This window comes from Convolutriloba macropyga, unplaced genomic scaffold (assembly GCF_964194025.1).
Source record: "Convolutriloba macropyga unplaced genomic scaffold, txConMacr16.3 SCAFFOLD_4668, whole genome shotgun sequence".
NCBI classification, from domain to species: domain Eukaryota; kingdom Metazoa; phylum Xenacoelomorpha; order Acoela; family Convolutidae; genus Convolutriloba; species Convolutriloba macropyga.
This window is the reverse complement of record NW_027451054.1, coordinates 1-20,421: the sequence shown is the minus strand read 5'-3', so window position 1 is coordinate 20,421 and position 20,421 is coordinate 1. Positions and strand designations below refer to the sequence as shown.

Genomic DNA, 20,421 nt, shown 5'->3' with positions numbered 1-20,421 from the left:
ACTTCATAAATTCTACTTATAACGCTATTAATCAAAACATAATCGGTAATTGGGGACGTAAAAAACAAAAAAACACGGGAGGGGGCATAATAGATCTAATGCTTCTCTCAAAACTTTTCAGCGTTGATTCGGTGGAAGTTCGACTGGGAGTCAATATAGCCTGTAATGAGTTGTAGGCCAAATAGTAATGAGAACCTGCTATCCAAATTATTAATCATAACTTTTCAGCAGTTATTGCCTTTATAGAGCAGAAGTTTTCAGCAGATGACTTGACGAATTTTTTCTGACAATTTCTACTAATTATAATTGGATTGTTATAACTAAAATTTTTATAAATTTGGACACAGTTTATCGAAAATTGTCCTGTCCTTACAGGTTTAAATTGAATAAATTTTAAAGATTTCTTAGATTGTGAACATGTGCTCTGAATGGTTGATACAACATTCTATTTTCGTCCTCTAGCATTTCAAACCAAATTAAAATATTGGACAGGAGAAAAAAGTTTTTTTTTTCAGTCTGATTAGCTTATAAACGTTTTGATTTTGGACCCGTAACACAATTTGATGAACGTTTCGAAATAATGAATTGGTTTTTATCTAACACTGAGGCTCGGTATTGTGCGATTCCTCATAAGGATCCAACCCCCTCATCCCCGTTTTTTGATTTAAATGTCTACCAGATGAAGAAGAGATACAAAGCTTACATTTTTCAACAATCAACTAAAAGAAAAAATAATGCTGGTTTAGGGGGCCGATGAGACCTGCCATTAATGGGAGTAATAGAGAAAACGATCATAAAAATCAACAAGGCGGCTCGGTAATGTGCCATCGCACATAAAGTGCATAATTGTCTATCAAATGAGGAACAGATGAAAAACACAAAATATTCAAGTATTTTTCAGAAAAAAAAACTGGTGTATGAACGAAAAGATAGCCTAAAAAGCAAATAACTCAGTGGAGTAAAAAATGACGAATTAGATTGATGAGATATGCCGATATTCAGAAAGCGAGCGAAGACGAATGGCAAAATCAAACAACAACAACAAACATTAATTACATCAAAAAATTTATGTCCGTTTTAAAAAACAAAGCTTAATAACAAAGTCAAAATAGCGTCAGGTAAAACAGAAAATGAACAAATAACTTGTATTTCACCAGAAAAAATGGTCATTCACCAGTTCATAATAAAGCTTGGTAACAATTAGACAAAAAAGAACAGAAACTTTAAAGTTAGAAAATTCGCTGAATTAAAAATAAACAATTAATTTCAAAGTAATGGAAACCATTAGGAATCAACTAAAAAATACCATAATTTTACAATTACTAACGATTCTAAAAAAGGGAATTAAAGCTCTTGGTATTCAATTTCTTATGCCGTTACAAAAAGAACAACAAATAGACAACAAACTAAAAATCAACTAAAACTTGCCAGAAAATGTTTTGAAAGCCGTAAAGCCATACTTTGGTCCCCAAAATATGTTTGACTGCTACTTCGTCGAACACCGATAATGTATTATGTGGCCACTCATTAATGAAAATAAGCAATATTAGACAAAAAAGAAAAAAAAACACTAAATTATGTAATACTTTTTTTTTTTCGAAAAAAAATTAATTCCAAAGACATAAAAAACATCAATTACAAAATGAAAAACTTGAACAACTTCATCCATTCTTCCAAAGGAAGCACTTGAGACCTGCAATTATCCAGAATATTACTTACGTCTACAAAAAGAACGTCAAAAATGACAAAAATCAAAAATTCATTTACTTTTTTTGTGAAAAACCTGTGTGGAAGCCATTAAAGTCATAACGAATTCTCTTAAAACATTAGATTTTGTGACATCAATCCCTTTTGCCACCTTCTTTTGAAATGTATTATGTGAACTCTCTTTAATGAAAGCAGGTAACAATTAGACCAAAAAGAAAAAAAGCAAGATTATGTGATACTTATTTTTATCGAAAAAAATTTATTTCCAAAGACATGAATGCCATTAATTACAAAATGAAAAAAATGAATAGATTCGTTTAATCTTCCAAAAAAGCCCTCAAGGCCTGCAATTATCCAGAACAAGTCTTACGTCTACAAAAAGAACGTCAAATATGACAAAAAAAATTAATTTTTTTTTTTGTGAAAAACCCGTGTCGAAGCCAGTAAAGTCATAACGAAATCTTTAAAAACATTAGATTTTGTGACACCAATCCCTTTTGGCACCTTCCCTTGACAAAATTTATGTCATCTTTAACCTTTAATTAACGAGACCAGGTAACAAACAGACAAAAAAAGGAACAAAATTGCGAAGTTTAAGTGTTTTTTTTCCTTTTGGAAAACAATTGTTTTGAAAGTCATGAAAGCCATTATCTATCTTCTAATATCAGAACATCGGCTCATCTACTTTTCCAGGAACAGCCAATCAAACCGGGTCATTGTACAGGAAATTAAATAGGACTAAAAAGACAAAGTAAAAACGACAGTTTAAGACAAAATTAAAAAATTCAATTAAATTCTTTTAGAAAGTACTGTCGAAGCGGTAAAGAACCACAATCTATATCTTCATGGATTCAAATATCATCAAATGTGCGTTATTATTAGGGCGAAAAATGTGATAAATGAACTGACAATAACGTGATAATTTGACAGAACTAGAAAACATGAAAATAGGGCAAATAACTAAAAATTATAGAAAAAGAGAAATCTAGTAGTATCAAAGCCAGAACACCATAACTTAAGGCGTAACACCGAAACAAAGACTAAATTTTAATTCAGCACAAAGAAGGAGCACTCTTTGATTGCTGACACTAAGCTACAAGTTGGCCAAATTAAGAGAAAAATGGAAGCAAAGTTCAATAAGCCAATTTTTATTAAAAAATCAAATATCTTAAAAGTCAAAACGACCATAAGCTTTCAAGCAATTAACTAAATAAATTAATTTTGAGCTAATTAGGAAGCCAATAGGACCTATCACTAGTGAGCTTTGATTTGAAATGTTCTGTTATTTAATTAATATAAAAGGATCGAATTTTTTTTTATAAAAACCGACTGACGACAATCCGATTTATTTTTTGGATTGTAATGGTCCAAGAATTGTACAGAACTAGTCCTGCTAATGATGATTGTCCATTAGAAATAATTAATATTTGGAATGTCATCGATATAGATATTTTGTTAGTTAAAAATTAAAAAAATAAATGCTGCGTTTTTGATAATCAACGAATAAAGTTAGCAAAAAACGGCAAAGTTTTATTTACAGAGCACTCTCAACGGAAGTTGAAGTAAAAATAGCCCCCTTTTCAGTATACAAAGATTGTGTTAGTGATGTTTGGGTGTGCACTTCCTGCAAATTTAATCTGAGTGGACTAAAGAAACTTACTTCGTGCTGTTTTTCATGAAATAATCTGAATTTTGAAATATTTAGCCGGAATTTGTGACAAAAAAATTCAATGAATATAGCCGACAATATATATTATGTCCATAAACGTAAAATCAACAACCTTTTTTCTGAAAAATTTTATTAATTTTTATCAAAATTGGCGAAATTTTATTCAAAAGTTCCGAAAAAAGGTCAACGAAATCAACGGAATTCAGTCTATTTTCTCGAAAGCTTAAAACTCGGTATCTCCCTGTCAATAATGAAAATAAAAAAAAATCTTTTTAATTCCATATTTTACGCTGGACAAGCTTTCTAATGATACCTGTCTCAACTCTCAACGATGAGTATATCGATCGGCCAAAATTGACTGAAAAAAAAACCCTTTGAGTATATAGTTCCTCCGCCCTCAAGAGGGGTCGGAGCAATTAATTGCCATTATTAGTAATTACATACTTTAGGACAACACTCTAAAACAAAATTGTCGGGTTATGGATTTTCGCAAGCGGAATAAAAAGCATTTTTTCTCAAAGTAGAAAAAATTAATTTCTCAAAATGAGAGAATAACAAGAATGATATTTTACAGTAGAATTTAGAGATTTAAAGGAGAGATCTGATTATTAGATCAAGATGGTAATTTGATTTTGGGGACGAGAAGGGACTCAATAATCGGCTGTAAATATACCCATTATCAGTGCAAGAAAGTCAAGATGCAAAACTAATCTTACCACCATGATTTATAGTGGGGGTCGCAAGGGTTACCCAATTTGGTTTGCTTCTGCAAATCAATCTCAAAGGGAACCATAAATGGAATGCATTTGCACTTTTCTAAGAATTCATTCACACTTCCGGAGATATCATAATCAATTAATAGATGCTGGGAAGATTTTACATCAAATAATCTCGCTCTAATATTAGTTTTCTAGATTCACCAATTTGAACCGAATATTGATCCTAAGCACCATTTCTTGACCATTCATTTATATAAATTCTCTGATTAAAAATAATTTGCTTTTGTCTTTCTTATCTGGTAAGTTAAACTTTCTTTTCAATTCTCACTAAGTTTAAGACAATAGTTTGATCGATATTCTAACACCCCCACTCAGACTTGAGCTAATTGCGTAGAGTCTGTTCCCATCAAAACTGCTCTGAATGTTTCCATTTTCGGAACGGGTAAGGACTTTGTGAAGATGTCCGCTGCCATTTTGCCTGTAGTAACGTAATGAATTGAAATAGTCCCATCCTCCGTCTTGTCCCGAATGAAGACGTTGGACGTTTCTAATGGATGCCAAAATCCTCTAAAAATTGTTTCAGGTAAAGTGCTTCCTGAAATGCTGCTGCCATGCCCTGATATGCTGCTTCTGATGAAGAAAGAGCAAATGTGGCCTGCTTCTTGACACCCCAGCTGAGTGCTGCGCCACGTCCGTTGAGCTTGAAGCAATAGCCGTTGTTAATTTTCTGTCGTTCACATCTCCAGACCAGTCTGCATCACTTTCCCCCACTAAATCATAACTAGCTTCGTTTGTGTAGGTAAGTTTTAAACCTTTTGAACCTTGAAAATATCGCAGAAGTCGTTTTCCGCATAGCCACTGTTGATTGGTGGGTGCCTTCATGTGCCTGGACAGATTGTTGACTGTGAACATGATGTCTGGCCTCATCTGTTTGGCCAGAAAAAGAAGTGATCCAACCAAGCTTCTGTAGATCCTTTTGTCTACTTCTTCGTCTCCTTTCTGTGCTGTCTGAAGTCTCAAATTCAAATCAGCTGGTGTTCTTGAGGGTTTGCATTGATCCATTTGAAAACGCTCAAGCATTGTTCCTATGTAACGTTCTTGGTCGACTGTGACTTTGCCCTCTTCTTGTCTGATTATAAGGCCCAGAAACAAGTGTAGTTTCCCTCTGTTTTCCATGTGAAATGTTGCTTCTAGTGCCTTCTTGACATCGGAGATCACTGTCATAGTTCTTGATGCTACTATGATGTCGTCAACCCAGACCAAGATGAATATGTGATCCTCTGCCTCTGATCTTGCGAGCAAGCAGTGATCATTCCTGCGTCTGGTGAAACCCTATCTCAGTAGGAAGTTTGCCAGCTCTTTGTACCAGGTGTTAGCAGCCTGTTTCAAACCATAAATTGATTTATTTATTCGACATACTAATTTCTCCCTATCTGATCCGGGTTTCACAAACTCCAGATACACTTCTTCCTCGATTGGTGAGTGCAGGAAAGCAGTCTTGACATCTAATTGGTGAATCACAAGGCCCTGCCTTGCTGATAGCTGAAGTAGAACCCTGAAATCCTCTGGCTTACAGGTAGGCTCAAAAGTCTCAAAGTAATCAAGTCCTTCCACTTGTTTGAAGCCTTTCGCCACATAGCGTGCTTTGTATTTGTCGACTTGACCACTGGGTCCCAATTTCACTTTGTAGACCCATTTACCCGGTATGACGTCCATGTCTGTGGGCGTTCCCACTAGGTCCCAAGTCTCGTTGTCTTGGAGTGCCTTGACCTCGTCATTCATTGCCCGGTACCACTGGTCCGATTTGTCAATTTGCTTGGCTCTGTAGACTGTTTTGAGTTCCGTTCCACATAGTAACCCTCAGTCACAGCAAGATGGATCCTGACTTCTCCAAAAAATTGCGGAAAATTCCTTGCTCGTGTCCCTCGTCTGGGCTCTGCCCTGTTCACTTGCTCCAGTGCCTCTTCAAAGAAGCCAACTGTCTGTGAGAAGTCCTCCGTTTCACTGTCTTCCAGTGACTCAGAGTCTCTGAGACTCCCTCTTGTTGCAGTAGATTCTTCATCCAATGCTGCTTCCTCAACATCTGAGACTTTTCGTCTCAGTGTCGTTTCATGAGTGTTCACGCTATCTGCGTAATGCCACTCCTCTTTTATTGCAGTAGATGTGCCCTGCTCCTCTTTGTTGCCATCGTCTTGATGACCATCATCTGGGTGCCAGATCCCCAGTTGCTGTGACCCCTCATCTAGTAGGTCTGGCATCTCTGTGTTGTCAGGGATTGAGCCCACTTCGGACTCCTTGATGATCACATCTTGAACTGCCACAATCTTGCGTGTGTTGAGTGCGTACACCAGGTATCCGTTGTCTCCTTCATTGTAACCCACTAACTTTCCTTCCAGTGCTTTGGGTTCAAGTTTGCTGACATCTCTGCCCCGCTTCCTCATGAAGACTGTGCAACCGAAAATGGATAGTTTACTACTTGAAAGCTTAGGTTTTATACATCGCATCAGCTCTGCTGGGCATTTTCTTTCTCCTCGTCTCACAACCAAGTTCCTGATCCTTGTTGCGTGAAGAATTGCTGCTCTCCAATATCTTTGGAAGTCCTGAGTCAATGAGCAAACATCTTGCCATCTCCACCAGTGTCCTGTTGCATCTCTCAGCTAACCCATTCTGTTTTGTCGTCTCTTGTATGGTCTTCTCCTGTAGAATGCCTGCATCTAAGCAGTTTGTCTTAAATTGCTCTGAGAGAAAATCCTTCGCATTGTCTTTCCTCAGCTTCTTTGGCGTCCCCACACTGAGAACAAATTTCTTCAGGCTGGCCATTGCTTCACTCTTTGCCTTTAGCAAGTCCACAAACACAAACTTCGTGTACTGGTCTGCAAACACAATGCAGAACCGGAACCCTGACAGTGACTCTACTCTGAAAGGTCCCATCACGTCTGTGAAGACCCTCTCCAGCTTCTCCTCTGCTTGGGTTTCTGCCACTCTTGGTACTGGAGTTTTTGTGATCTTGACCAATGCACACACCTTGCATACATCATCAAGTTCCCCCACTGTCTCTGGTGCATTCGTGACCACATCCGCTTGATTCAAATGACCCAATCGTCTATGCCTATTCCTTGCACTGTCAAGTTTCACGCTGTTGGAACTCATCTTGAATTATAGAACGCTGCAGGGTAAGTAAAACAAATTATTTACTGGTGTTAGTTTTACCCGAGTTCCCTTCTTGAGTTTCACGCAGCTGCTTCCTTTCTCGAAAGTGAAGCTATGTCCCCACTTCGTGCATCTTGAGACTGATAGGAGGTTTGAAGAATAGTCCGGCACACACAGAACATTTTTGAGTTCGCATTGGAATTCCCCTTTGTTTGAGGGTACGCTGATCCTCACACAGCCTCTGGCCACCACTCTGTAAGCCTCCTCGTTGGGATTTTTGACCACTGATTGAATGGGAACAAAGTCCAGGAACACATCGATGTTCGTCACTATGTGATCTGTACAACCATTGTCCACTAGCATGCTTGCTGTCTTCCACTGGGTAAGAGCTGCCCGGTATTCCTCGTCTGGTGAAGCCAATGTTGGACCCATTGCCACTGACTCCTGTTTGCCTCCATCTCTTTGTCTCTTGCCTGCCCTGTCTAGGTGACCTTTCTCACCACACTTGCTGCATTGTGCTGTCTCCTTCCTCCCGCAGTCCATGGCAAAGTGTCCAGGGATCCCACACACAAAGTAGCAACTCATGTCCTCTGATGAAGAAGCTATCCAAATCCTCAGCATCCTCGAGCTGCAGTCGAGCAAGCTGTGCCACCAAAGTCACCACTGTCGGCGTCTCCACACTCTGAAATCTCTCTTGCGAAAGCTTCCAAGCTTTTGCTCTATCTCCGATGCCGTCATCTCCCACACAGTCATGTCTCATTAGCATGAGGGTTGTTGCATCTAGAGTCAGTGACAGATGGCACCACTCATTGTTCCGTTTCTCCTTGATGTCTGCAAATTCCTTCTCATATGCATCTTTCAGCACCTTGTGGTTCTTCTTTTCATCATTGCTCGCCCCATTGGCTAGTGGTGCAGGCTCGTTGGGTTTCTCCTCTTTCCCAAGTAGTGATTTGTAGAGTCCCTTCGTCTGCAAGATTGCCACAAATCCTGTGCCTTTCCTGTGTAGGTCAGCAGCTTCACTGTCTGTTGATCCATCGTAATTTGAGCAAGCAAAACAGTTGTGAAAAGAAAAGGTACTAAGCAGAAAAGGATTATGATTGTCAAACAAATTAGTTTAGTTTTAGAAATTAGTTTTAAGACTTAGAACATTGCTTGGCCCATAACCTGTTGGGTTATGGGTTTTCGCAAGCGGATTAAAAAGCGTTTTTTTAACTAAGTAGAAAAAAATAATTTCTCAAAATGAGAGAATAACAGGAATGATATTTTACAGTAAAATTTAGAGATTTACAGGAGAGATCTGATTATTAGATCAAGATGGTAATTTGATTTTGGGGACGAGAAGGGACTCAATAATCGGCTGTAAATATACCCATTATCAGTGCAAGAAAGTCAAGATGCAAAACTAATCTTAGCACCATGATTTATAGTGGGGGTCGCAAGGGTTACCCAATTTGGTTTGCTTCTGCAAATCAATCTCAAAGGGAACCATAAATGGAATGCATTTGCACTTTTCTAAGAATTCATTCACACTTCCGGAGATATCATAATCAATTAATACATGCTGGGAAGATTTTACATCAAATAATCTCGCTCTAATATTATTTATCTAGATTCACCAATTTGAACCGAATATTGATCCTAAGCACCATTTCTTGACCATTCATTTATATAAATTCTCTGATTAAAATTAATTTGCTTTTGTCTTTCTAATCCGGTAAGTTAAACTTTCTTTTCAATTCTCACTAAGTTTAAGACAATAGTTTGATCGATATTCTAACAAAAATGAAAATGGAATCAGATAAAACTTGAACTAAACAATTTAACCTGCACTTCATTAGATAAAATACGAGATTCGGTAACAGATCGGCAAAGACAAGCAAAAAGCGTTAAGTTCAAAAAAAGCTTCAAATTTTGAAAACAACCTGTTAAAAGTTGCTTAGAACCAGTACCTATCAAGTGGGCTTTTTAATAAAGTTGAAGTTAACTTCAAAGATAGAAATTGAGACTTGTCAATATCCCTAATTTGTCAGACAACTACGAAAGAGCGGCGAAAACGAAAAGGAAATCAATTTAATTTAACAAGAGAACATTAGTGCAGCCGTTAAAATCGTAAGCTATTCATGTAGGACAAATCTTTTTTTCAAATGCCTTTTTTCCAACGCCATTTAGGCCGACCCATTAGTGTGGTAAGGTGGCAAGTAATAAAAAAAACGCAGCAAAGGGAAAAATCCAAAAATAAATTTTCTTGTGAAAATTCTCAGTCCCAAAGCCAAGAAGCCATTGATTGAAAAAAAAATTGTAAAAATTCAATGTTGTTAACCAGAAAAAGGATGCTACCTGTTTTGACAGAGAACAAGCTTAAAAAATTGAATGAAATAATACAAAATTGCCAAAGTTCAGAACTCCAATGATTTTTAAACAAATACATTTCAAAACTCAAACAGACCATGAGCTTTCCAGTTAGAAAAACAACAGATTAACTTGCAATTTCTCAAAAAATCAGTTGTCGTCCGTTTTGGTGAGATCGAATCATAACACGACAAAAAACGCAACAAAAACGAACAGAATGCAAATTTTCTTAAACAAATTATTGAAACCACAGTGTTGTAGCCATTAAAACTATCAGACATTGAAACCCATAAACGACTTTAAGTTGGCAAACACGACTTTGATTTGTTTGCTGGCTTCTCCTTCATCTTCATATGCATCTTCTTTGTAAAAATTTTTTCTGAAAAAAGACAACAAAAGAACCAAAAATATTGACAAGTACTGAAAATAATGCCTATTGCCAGGAGTAACAGTAAATTGATGAGTTCTGTCATTAGTGAAACTAAGTTACTTTTTTGATGACAGTGAGAACAAAAATTAGGAAGTAGGAAACTATTTTCTATAAAAAATTTACTGAAAAGCAATTAAATATTTAGATACAAAGTAGGAAATCTGATTGTCAAGTATCTGCCGTAAGATAACAAAAAGAACGACAATTACTAAAAACTAAAAACTTTTAATAAATTTTTCGAGAGAACGGTTTCGTTGTCGCTGTAATTTATACAAAGTCTTTTAAAAAACTATTGATGCTTTCTTCCGATGTCAATTGATGTTTGTTTAATATGAAATTTCAAAAAAGGAACAAATTGCAACCTCAAATATAGGCAGAAAAGAAAAAAAATCACAAAACGTTTTTGAAGTTTTGTATTGAGAAAGTCATTAAAAAATAAGCTAAAAAACTTTTTAAATGTGTATAAATTACATCACGTGTAATTTGTTTGGCCCTTTATATACTGAAATTAAGCTACACATGGACAGAAATAAAGTTTCTATGACAATTTCTTAAAAATTAGATACTCAAAGTAATAACACTCATTAGATAGCAACTGAAAGCTTTGTAAAGGTTCATATATAGATCAGAACGTACCCAATTCGATCTCTGATTAATGAGAAGAAATCATGAGGCTGCAAAAAGAATGACAAACGGAGGCAAAACAAAGAAAATCAATTAGAAATTTCAAAAATTTATCGTCAAATCCATAAAAAATTTTAGTTTTCTCTGAAGACCGAAAATACAGTGATTTGGCCTAGGCTCTGTTATCATTTTGGTCTGGATTTGAAATCGTTCTAGTCATTAATTAATTTAAGAAATCGAAAAGGCTTAAAAATTTTGAAAAAGACCGCTTCCAAATGTCCGAAATGTCACTGATTATAAGATTTCAACAAGAGTCCAACAACTAGACCTGAATTTGCTGCGCGTCCAACAAAAACTATTATTTATCATATGTTAGCAAATAGACCAATAGGAAAAAGGAATAGTTCAATAAAACAAAAAAAAAATACGCATTTTTATAATTATTGAGTAAAATTTTCGAAAATTCAGCAAAATTTAGATTCCAGATCTATAGAAAGTGTTGCGTTAAACAACCTTTTGACCTTCATATTTCGAGAGCTTCAAAACTTCAATTCAAGATGACATCTGCAACAAATGCAACAATAAATTACCACGTGATTTGAACTAAGAAATCATAATTTCATCTGATTTTATCACACACGCTTGTTTCCTTTTGAGCTTAAGTTCTTCTTAAGCATAGAGCATTTAAGTCTTTAAAGAGTTTAAAGCAAGTCTAATTAACAAAAATAAGTGTTGCAACTCAACATTTAATGGTCCGCTGAAAAATAGGTTAATGATAAAATAGTCAAAGCACTAAGCACACAAAGCATTCACTCTCTCAAAAATTTGTTGAGAACCTGAAAAAGTGGAAACTTAAAGGGAAATTGATAAGCGGACCTCCCACTAGATACCATCATCCCCCACATGTTATTCAAGTTGATTAACTTGTATAACTAGGTTGATTAACCTAACCAAGTGACCCGGTAGAGGATATCTAGTGGGGAAACTGCATACTCAAGTTTCTGCATTTTTTTTGAAAAACTTCAGCGTAAGTCAATCTCTCTCTCTCTCTCTCTCTCTCTCTCTCTCTATTTCTCGTCGAGAACTCGGTTTTTGTTAGCTTACTTTGCCCCCTGAAGTACTAAGACTAAGTTCGCGCGTTAAAATTGGCCGAACATTTCCTGGGGGGATAGATACAACCCTATTCTTACAACTTTCACGCTGTTTTAACTTGTTTTCTGAGCTTCTAGCCACAAAAGATTTACAACAACATATAAAGACAAAGAATACAGCCAAAGAATACAACTAAAGAACAGCATCAAGATCAAAGCACAGTGAGACAACAGCATATCAGAATCATGCCAGAAAAACTAGAACTTCTTCGAAAGTCGCGTGGGGCTCCTAGAGGAGTTGCAACAAAACTCTACAATGAAGCAGACGGCATAATGAACAAACCGTTCACACTTATAAATGAAGACGACCCTATCCGACTGCAGCAGATAGTTGAATTATTGAAGAAAAAGCAAGCCTTCCTATCTGAGCAGAAACAAAAAATTCAGTCTCTTTTCGATGATCCCGACAACTTGGACGATGAAATTGTTGGGACAGAGGAGTATGATGACAAGATATGCCAAAACATCGACTATGTTCATCGGTTTGTTCAGCGAAAGGCTAGACACTCGTCACAAGAGAGCTCATTTGCAACCGGAAGCACCACGATTTCGAGAAATATACAGAACATTAATCTGCCGAAGCTCGACTTACCCAGTTTTTCCGGAAACTACTTGGACTGGATCTCGTTTTTCGAATGCTTCAAGCGAGCAGTAATAGATAACGATCAGTTGACAAACAGCTTCAGAATACAGTACCTGAAGTCAGAAATGAACGGAGAGGCTTCGAAAATGTTAACTTCAATCACAGTCACCGACGACAATTTCAATGTTGCAATGGAAATTTTGCAGAACCGATACGACAACAAAAAATTGATACTGCGAGCCCACATCCATGGAATTGTTTCCTATCGACCAGTTTCAAATGAAAACACGTGGGAATTACGAAAACTTGTCGACACAATGAAAGAGCACAGACTTTCTCTTCGGAACATGGGACAACCAGTTGAGCATCAGGACGCCTTCTTTGTCTACTTGATTGCAGAAAAACTGCCCTCCGAAACACGAAAGTTCTGGGAGTTTTCTTCGAAGGGGAAAGAACTACAAAGCTATCAGGAACTAAGGACTTTCCTGGAGGAACGTGTTCAAGCCTTGGAGTCAGCGGCACCCAGCAACAGTTCATCAAATATCGAAAAACGATCTCAGTCGCAACAAAACCAAGGACAGAGACACCTTCACACTCATGTCACGACAAAGAATCAGCAATGCGAATGTTGTGAAGAGGAACACCGGATTTTCAAATGTGGGAAGTTCAAAGTTTTAGGTGTCAATGAGCGAGCCCAGCTGATCAAAATCAAAGGACTTTGTTTCAATTGTCTACGACCAGGACACGAGCAGAGAACTGCCAAGGTTCTTCATGCCGCCAATGTGGACGAAAGCATCACACCTAGTTGAATCGAGAAGATGCCCATCAAGTCAACAATCAATTGAAAAAGTCGTTCGGAAACAGCCGCAAAGCCAACGCAGAGGAACAGGAAAATGTTACATCTGGAGCTTCAAGCAGTAATGAAGATCGATCGAAAGATAACAGCAGCCCTCACGCATGAAGACAAGACACAGGAAATTTTTCTCCAGACAGCAATTGTTCCTGTTAATGTCCAAGGAGAAATCGTATATTTGCGAGCAATTCTGGACTCTGCATCTCAGAATAATCTTGTAACTGAAGCTGCAGTACAAAGACTTCAGCTAAAGAGAAAGGGGAACAATACTCGTGTTTTTGGACTCGGAGGCAATGCATTCTCAGCTGACTTTTGCCTTCAACCAAAAAACAAAGCACCAATTATCATTGACGCGTCAGTTTTGACAAAAATGACAAACGATTTGCCTTGTCGGTACACCAACACAAACAATTGGGAGACAGTAAAGGAACTAGAGTTGGCCGATCCCGACTTTAACACACCCGCCCAAGTTGATCTCATCATTGGAGCTGGACACTACAAAGACTTGATGGTTGGAAACAACCGACTGAAAGAACCAGACATTGCCGTTACTTATCGACTCTCAGTATTCGGTTGGTTAGTAATCGCACGCAAAAACGGTTGGTTAGTATTCGGTTGGTTAGTATTCCAATTCTTCCAGTTTGCAAACTTGCTTTGTATCATCATTTGAGGACAACTTACAGCGTTTTTGGGAAATTGAGGAAGTGCCTGCAACTAAACACGAAAGAAGATGTGAAGAACACTTCAATTCAACCACACGAAGAAGCCCTGAAGGAAGGTTCATCGTAAAACTGCCCTTTAAGAAAGAAATTGCAGAACTGGTGGATTCTCAGCAGCAAGCACGACGAAGACTTAGAAGTCTCCTTCATAGACTTCAAAAACAGCCTGATCTGTGCAGACGATATAGCGAGTTCATCCAGGAGTTCATTAAACTAGGACACATGGAAGAAGTACCCGCAAATGAGATGCTACTGCCAAACGAGAAAAGCTATTATCTCAGCATTCACTGTGTGTTCAAAGACTCAAGTACGACAACGAAAATGCGTGTAGTCTTTGATGGTTCAGCGAAGACTACCAGTGGAATTTCTTTGAACGATAGACTGATGGTGGAACCCAAGATCCAGAAAGATCTATTCAACATCCTGATCCGTTTCCGTATGTATCATGTTGCCCTTTCAGCAGACATTGCAAAAATGTACAGACAAGTGCAACTGGACGCCGAAGATAAAGACTATCATCAATTACTTTGGAAGGAACCGAACTCAACAGATATAAAGACATTAAGGATGACACGTGTCACGTACGGAATAGCATCATCAGCGTTCCATTCTGTTCGTCCATTACAGGTTTTAGCGGAAGATGTTACGGACAAAAATGTACAGCTAGGAATCATGAAAGACATGTACCTCGACGACTTGTTGACAGGAGCACCCGATCTGGAAAGTGCAATGAAACTGCAGGACTCGATCATAGCAGTTCTTTCAGAAGCAGGGTTTGAGATTCGCAAATGGACTTCAAGTAACCCAGAACTTGTTGAAAGATTACCTGCAAACTTTCGAGAAACTACCGATGAGATGTCAATTAAAAGCGAGGACTACAGTATAAAAAATTTAGGCGTCAAGTGGAACCCAAATCCAGACCATTTCAAAAAACACCATCTACAAAACGCGAAATACTGTCGGAAGTCACCCGGCTCTTTGATCCTTTGGGATGGCTTTGACGTACAACAATACAGTTCAAGTCTTTTGTACAACTGCTTTGGATGGACCGACTTGGATGGGACGAAGCTTTGTCGAAAGGCCTTCAGTAACAGTACAGACGACTCAGAGTTCAACTGAGGGAATGGGAAAATATTATACTGCCCAGAAAAGTAGTTTCAATCTCGCCTGCTGATTGCGGAGAATCCTGCTGATTGCGCATCACGAGGGATCTCAGCCGCAAACCTAACCAAACACAGCCTTTGGTGGAATGGACCCCCCTGGCTAGAAAAAAGCGGAAGATTATTGGACAAAGGCGGAATCAGTTGAGCAAAATCAGCATGCAAAAAACAATGAAGTGCAAAGAGAACCACTGATGCAAACGACAATGGTTGTTACTCAGGAGGACAACTCAATAGTTCAGCTAATTCATCGAATATCCTTGTTTGGAAAACTGGTTCGAATTTTTTGTTATGTCAAGAAATTCATTTAGAAGGCTAAACATCAAAGCCAAAAACCTTTTGCCAGCAGAACAGATCCAACACAATCCGCCATCAAATGCTACTCACAGAAAAGGAACCTATCATCAAAACGATATCAACAGAAAAAGTCGGAAGCTGCAACAGCATCTGAATTTCAATCACTTTTTCAACTCAGCTCTTCAGGTCTTTATCATGGACGGATTGCTATTTATAGTCTGATTCAACAACTTTATTTGCAAAAGATTCATGCCATTGTTAGTCAATCATCTTCATGAATGACTGAAGGGGAAGGTAACAATTTAGACGATGCGTATTGTCATAAACACCTAAGTAAAGTTGAGGTAGGTAATGTTGGTGGGGTTGAGGTAGGTAAGATTGGTAAGCTTCAGGTAGGTAAGCTTGGTACAGTTCAATTAGGTAATTTAGATAAACCAACAAGTTTCAACGAATTGGAGCAACATGTAGGTACAAGTGAAGAAGAATTGATCAACAGTATCTCAAAACAAAAATTAAAGCTCTGGCCAAAAAGAGGACGACTTTTCAAACTTTCTCCCTTCTACGACCCAGACATTAAAGGTGTTCGCGTACGCAGACGACTAGCAAATTCGCCATACAACATTGACAAGAAGTTTCCTATCCTAATTCCAAAAGATTCAGTGTTTCTGATTGGTGAAGCTCATGCAAGGAACTTACATGGAGGCTCACAGTTAACATTGTTTTATCTTCGACAAACAATTTGGATACCCGGAGGACTATCAGCTGTAAAGAAATTTACTTACAACTGCAAGCCCTGCATTCGCCACGACGCCAAGATTCTTCAGCCGCAAATGGGAGATCTGCCAACAGAACGTGTTGTTTCGTCATTTGCTTTCACCCACACTGGTTTGGACTACTGTGGACCTTTCAGCACAAAAGACAACAATGGAAAATTGCAGATTACGTATGTTGCCCTTTTTGTATGTTTCAGCACAAAGGCTGTTCATATGGAAACAGTGACTACGTTGACTAAAGAGGACTGTCTTGACGCCATAAAACGTCTTACAGCACGACGTGGACTGCCCAAAAATATTTATAGTGACAACTCAAGGACTTTCATTGGAACTCGGGGAGAAATTGAGTTTCGGAAATTATTAATGGACAGAGAATTCAAGGGACTGGTAGATGCTTTCACTACAGGACAGCAGATAAACTGGTTGACAATTCCTTCACGGACGCCTCACTTCGGAGGTCTCTGGTAGGCCGCAATAAAATCCATGAAGAGACATTTTTACAGGATTTTGGGGACAACAAAGATGTCCTTTGAGAGTTTCACAACCTTGATCACTCAAATTGAGGCCATTCTCATTTCTCGCACGCTGACAGCCGCTTCTAGCGATGCCAATGACCCTTCAGCACTAACACCCGCTCATTTTCTTATTGGACGCCCACTAACAGCTTTGCCGGAGCCATCTCAAGAAGACAACCGGACACTAAACAGAAGGTTAAAAAGAATCAACAACATTGTCATACAATTTTGGAAAAAGTGGGCCGTGGGCTACTTGACAACACTTCAACATCCACCAAAATGGCACGATAACAAGCAACAGTGCACCGTCAATGACATTGTTATTATCAAAGAACACAACACGTCTCCAATGCAATTGCCACTGGCAAGGATTACAAAAATATTTGACGGAAGTGACAAGATAGTACGAGTCGTCCAAGTTAGAACTCAAACAGGACTCTACATACGACCAGTAAGCCGACTTGTTCCATTAGAGAAGGAGAACCCACAATCTCAGTTACCCAATTGGAAGACAGCGGATGACTCAATGGATGAGGATTGACAAGTCAGCAGCACAGCTCATTTCAATACATCAAGACCGGAAGATAAGCGTTCCCTACACAATGAGCAATCAATATTCAAGTCAATAACATCAGCAATCATTATTAGAAGTATGTCACGCTAATTGTTTATCATTCGCCTTCATGACAGCAACGACAATGATGACCACAATGATGATGATGATAACGACCACGAGGATGATGATGACGACAACGACAAAGACGATGATGACGACTACGACGACGAAGACGACAACAATGCAAACAACAATCAATTTCAGAAAACAATTTGCCCGTCGAAAATTTTCTGTGAAGTGTCTTTTGTCAAAAGGTCTCAAGTGACTTCAATATTACTTTTCAATTGAACTCGTTCAAGGGGGCCGGGTTATGTTGCGTTAAACAACCTTTTGACCTTCATATTTCGAGAGCTTCAAAACTTCAATTCAAGATGACATCTGCAACAAATGCAACAATAAATTACCACGTGTTTTGAACTAAGATATCATAATCTGATTTTATCTCAGACACTTGTTTCCTTTTGAGCTTAAGTTCTTCTTAAGCATAAAGCATTTAAGTCTTTAAAGCGTTTAAAGCAAGTCTAATTAACAAAAATAATTGTTGCGACGCAACAGAAAGCAAAAGTACAGCTAGCTTTTCTTGGAGTTTTCACTGGCTGTGACAGCATATGTTAGGTCTATAGTGCTGGCATATTTAAACAAATTGGAGCAAAAAAGCGATTTGGAGCCTTTTTTGATTAAAAAAATCTAAAATTCGAAAAAAATTAGCACAATTATCAATCAAAAGACTCAGTATTGAAATTACCAGTCGTGACCTCAACCTATTTGGGTGGTAATTTAAAACGATTCGAAGACATTAAAATATGATTGAATAGAAAATTCTATGATTTCAGGTGACAAGAACGTTTCAGCCGCGCTTTGCAGCTTAGTTGAAGACCAAGAGAGCTTCGGTCGAGTTTGTCCGTTAAAGCAAAAGTTTAAGTCTACAAAATACTGCGGCGCATTCCGGTTCAATTTCTGGCAGTTCGGCAAATGGACAGAGGTCATCATTGACGACCGGCTGCCGACCAGAAAGGGTGAGTTACTATTTGCGAAATCGAGTGAAAATGGCGAACTTTGGCCGTGTTTGGTGGAAAAAGCTTACGCGAAATTGCTTAATAGCTACGGGTCGTTGGAAGACGGGAGGCTCGGCGAACTTTTGGTGGATTTGACCGGCGGAATTTTGGAAGTCATAGACGTGAAATCCGCCGACTTGACAGCGCTTGAAAGCCGAATTGCGAAATCTGTTGGGAAAAATATGCTTGTGTTTTGCAAAATCGAGCCAGATTATGGATTTCAAAAGGGGGGAGATGTGAACGGAATTGTGAAAGACAGGGCCTATTCGGTTATTTTCACGACTACAGTGACTAAAGATGGAAAAGAACATCATTTAGTCCGACTCCGGAACCCTATCAATGACATGCTGGAATGGCAAGGTTCGTAAACTTTTACAATTAGGTCGGACTAATTAAAACACTCACGTGCACATTTTGAAATGCCGAAAGTCTGCAGTGCCAGAAGTTAAAATGCCGGAAGTTCCTACTTAGCCAGAAGTTGAATTTCGTTGACTTTCGTCATTTTAAAACGTGCGCGTTCTGTGTTTTAAGCATAGTTAAGTGTCTCTGCAGAAGTCACTTCGAAATTCTAACTTTATATCTCGAACCGCTTCGCGCTTCTCAATAAACGCCAGAAGTTCTCAGTGACTTCAAGCAGAGTCACTTAACCATTACTTAACATTTAATCTTCAACTTGATGTTAAATATTGCCCAAGAATCTTAGATTTTAGATTTCTACGACTTTATCCGAGTGTTTGGATCTTTTCTGTTTGTCCCCCCTCCCCCCCCCCCCCCCCCCCCACTTAGTGGGTGCATATTATCTTAGGTTTGTCAACTTTTCTTCAGATTATTTAATAATTTAAATAAAACATCAGACACCTTGTTAAAGTTAAGACACACAAGATCTTCATTTTCTAGACAGCGCGACCTGAGAAGACATGGAAAGTTCTCTTTACACGATTTTTTCAAGACAACGTTTGTCATGTTTTTGGTAAGATCTTGTTAAAATACCTAATTATATAAAACACATGCAAAGATCTCGCATGTGTCTTCATAACTTGACGTTTTGACAACAAGAACCTTAAGAAGATCTTGCTAAGATACTTCAAGTTTCTTGTCACTGGGTTTTCATTTTCTTTAAAAACTTCAAAATCTTGATTATTACATAATTTCAATTTGGTAATCTAAAATTTTGTTTACTATTTGCTGTTTGCTATATGTAGAAACAGTAGAATCCTCCCAATTATCCCCCCCCCCCCCCCACGAAACTATAGCCCCCGGATCTTTTCCGTTTGTGCCCCCCAGCTTAGTGGGCGCATATTATTTGCACCCCCAAGACGCACGTGTAATATTTTACATAATGATTTACTATGTAATGGCACGTGTTCTGTAACTGGGGGGCGCATAACGTACTGGGGGGCACAAACGGAAAAGATCCTAGCCCCCTTATGGTATTTTTACCATGATTTTTTTGGGGGGGGGCTATACCTTTTCTGACCACTAAGCTGGGGGGGGGGATTTACTATGGGAAGGACCCGAACAGTAATTAAATCAACATGGAATTTTAAAGATAGGGACACATTTTGCTGTTTTTTGAACTAATTTTAAACAACTTTCAGGTGACTGGGGTGATTCCTCGGATCTGTGGAAGTCAATTGACCCTAAAATGAAGAAGACCCTGGGAGTCGGCCTGGACTCAGAGGGATGTGAATTTTGGATGTCCTTCGATGACTTTGTCAAAACTTTCGACCAAGTGGCTTTCTGCAACAACAGAGTGGCTGCAGATTGCCAATCTGAGTTCCACGGGTCGTGGGTGAAGGGGTTCAGCGCTGGGGGGAGTTTGGAGAAAAGCCCGGAAACTTTCGGGCGAAACCCTCAGTATCGGATTTCAATCAAAGGTCAGTTATAAAGTATCTTTCGTATACTGTCAAAAACACACCCTGACTTAGTGGACGTGAACACCCCCCCCCCCCCCCCCCCCCGTACCTCTAATTTCTATTCTTAGTCGTACCATATCACTCATAATTATCAAAATGTAGAAAATGGGGCTACTAAAGGGCTCTGGTGGGGGG

At 38.5% G+C, this 20,421-nt stretch overlaps 3 protein-coding genes across 3 annotated transcripts; all 3 read left to right on the top strand.

The window, feature by feature from the left end:
• The first annotated feature begins 11,985 nt into the window (after positions 1 to 11,985).
• On the top strand, positions 11,986 to 13,191 carry LOC142356375 (uncharacterized). Its single transcript, XM_075408302.1, has one exon. The coding sequence runs from the start codon at positions 11,986 to 11,988 to the stop codon at positions 13,189 to 13,191; it is 1,206 nt and encodes a 401-aa protein (XP_075264417.1).
• Positions 13,192 to 13,302: 111 nt separating this feature from the next.
• Positions 13,303 to 15,073, top strand: LOC142356374 (uncharacterized). The gene is made up of 2 exons (XM_075408301.1): positions 13,303 to 13,811; positions 13,876 to 15,073. The coding sequence occupies exons 1-2, from the start codon at positions 13,303 to 13,305 to the stop codon at positions 15,071 to 15,073; spliced, it is 1,707 nt and encodes a 568-aa protein (XP_075264416.1).
• Positions 15,074 to 18,123: 3,050 nt separating this feature from the next.
• On the top strand, positions 18,124 to 20,247 carry LOC142356373 (calpain clp-1-like; the record flags this gene model as incomplete). The annotated part of the gene is made up of 2 exons (XM_075408300.1): positions 18,124 to 18,730; positions 19,969 to 20,247. Coding segments are annotated over exons 1-2 (871 nt in total), but the record flags the coding sequence as incomplete, so codon positions are not given.
• Between the last annotated feature and the right edge of the window lie 174 nt (positions 20,248 to 20,421).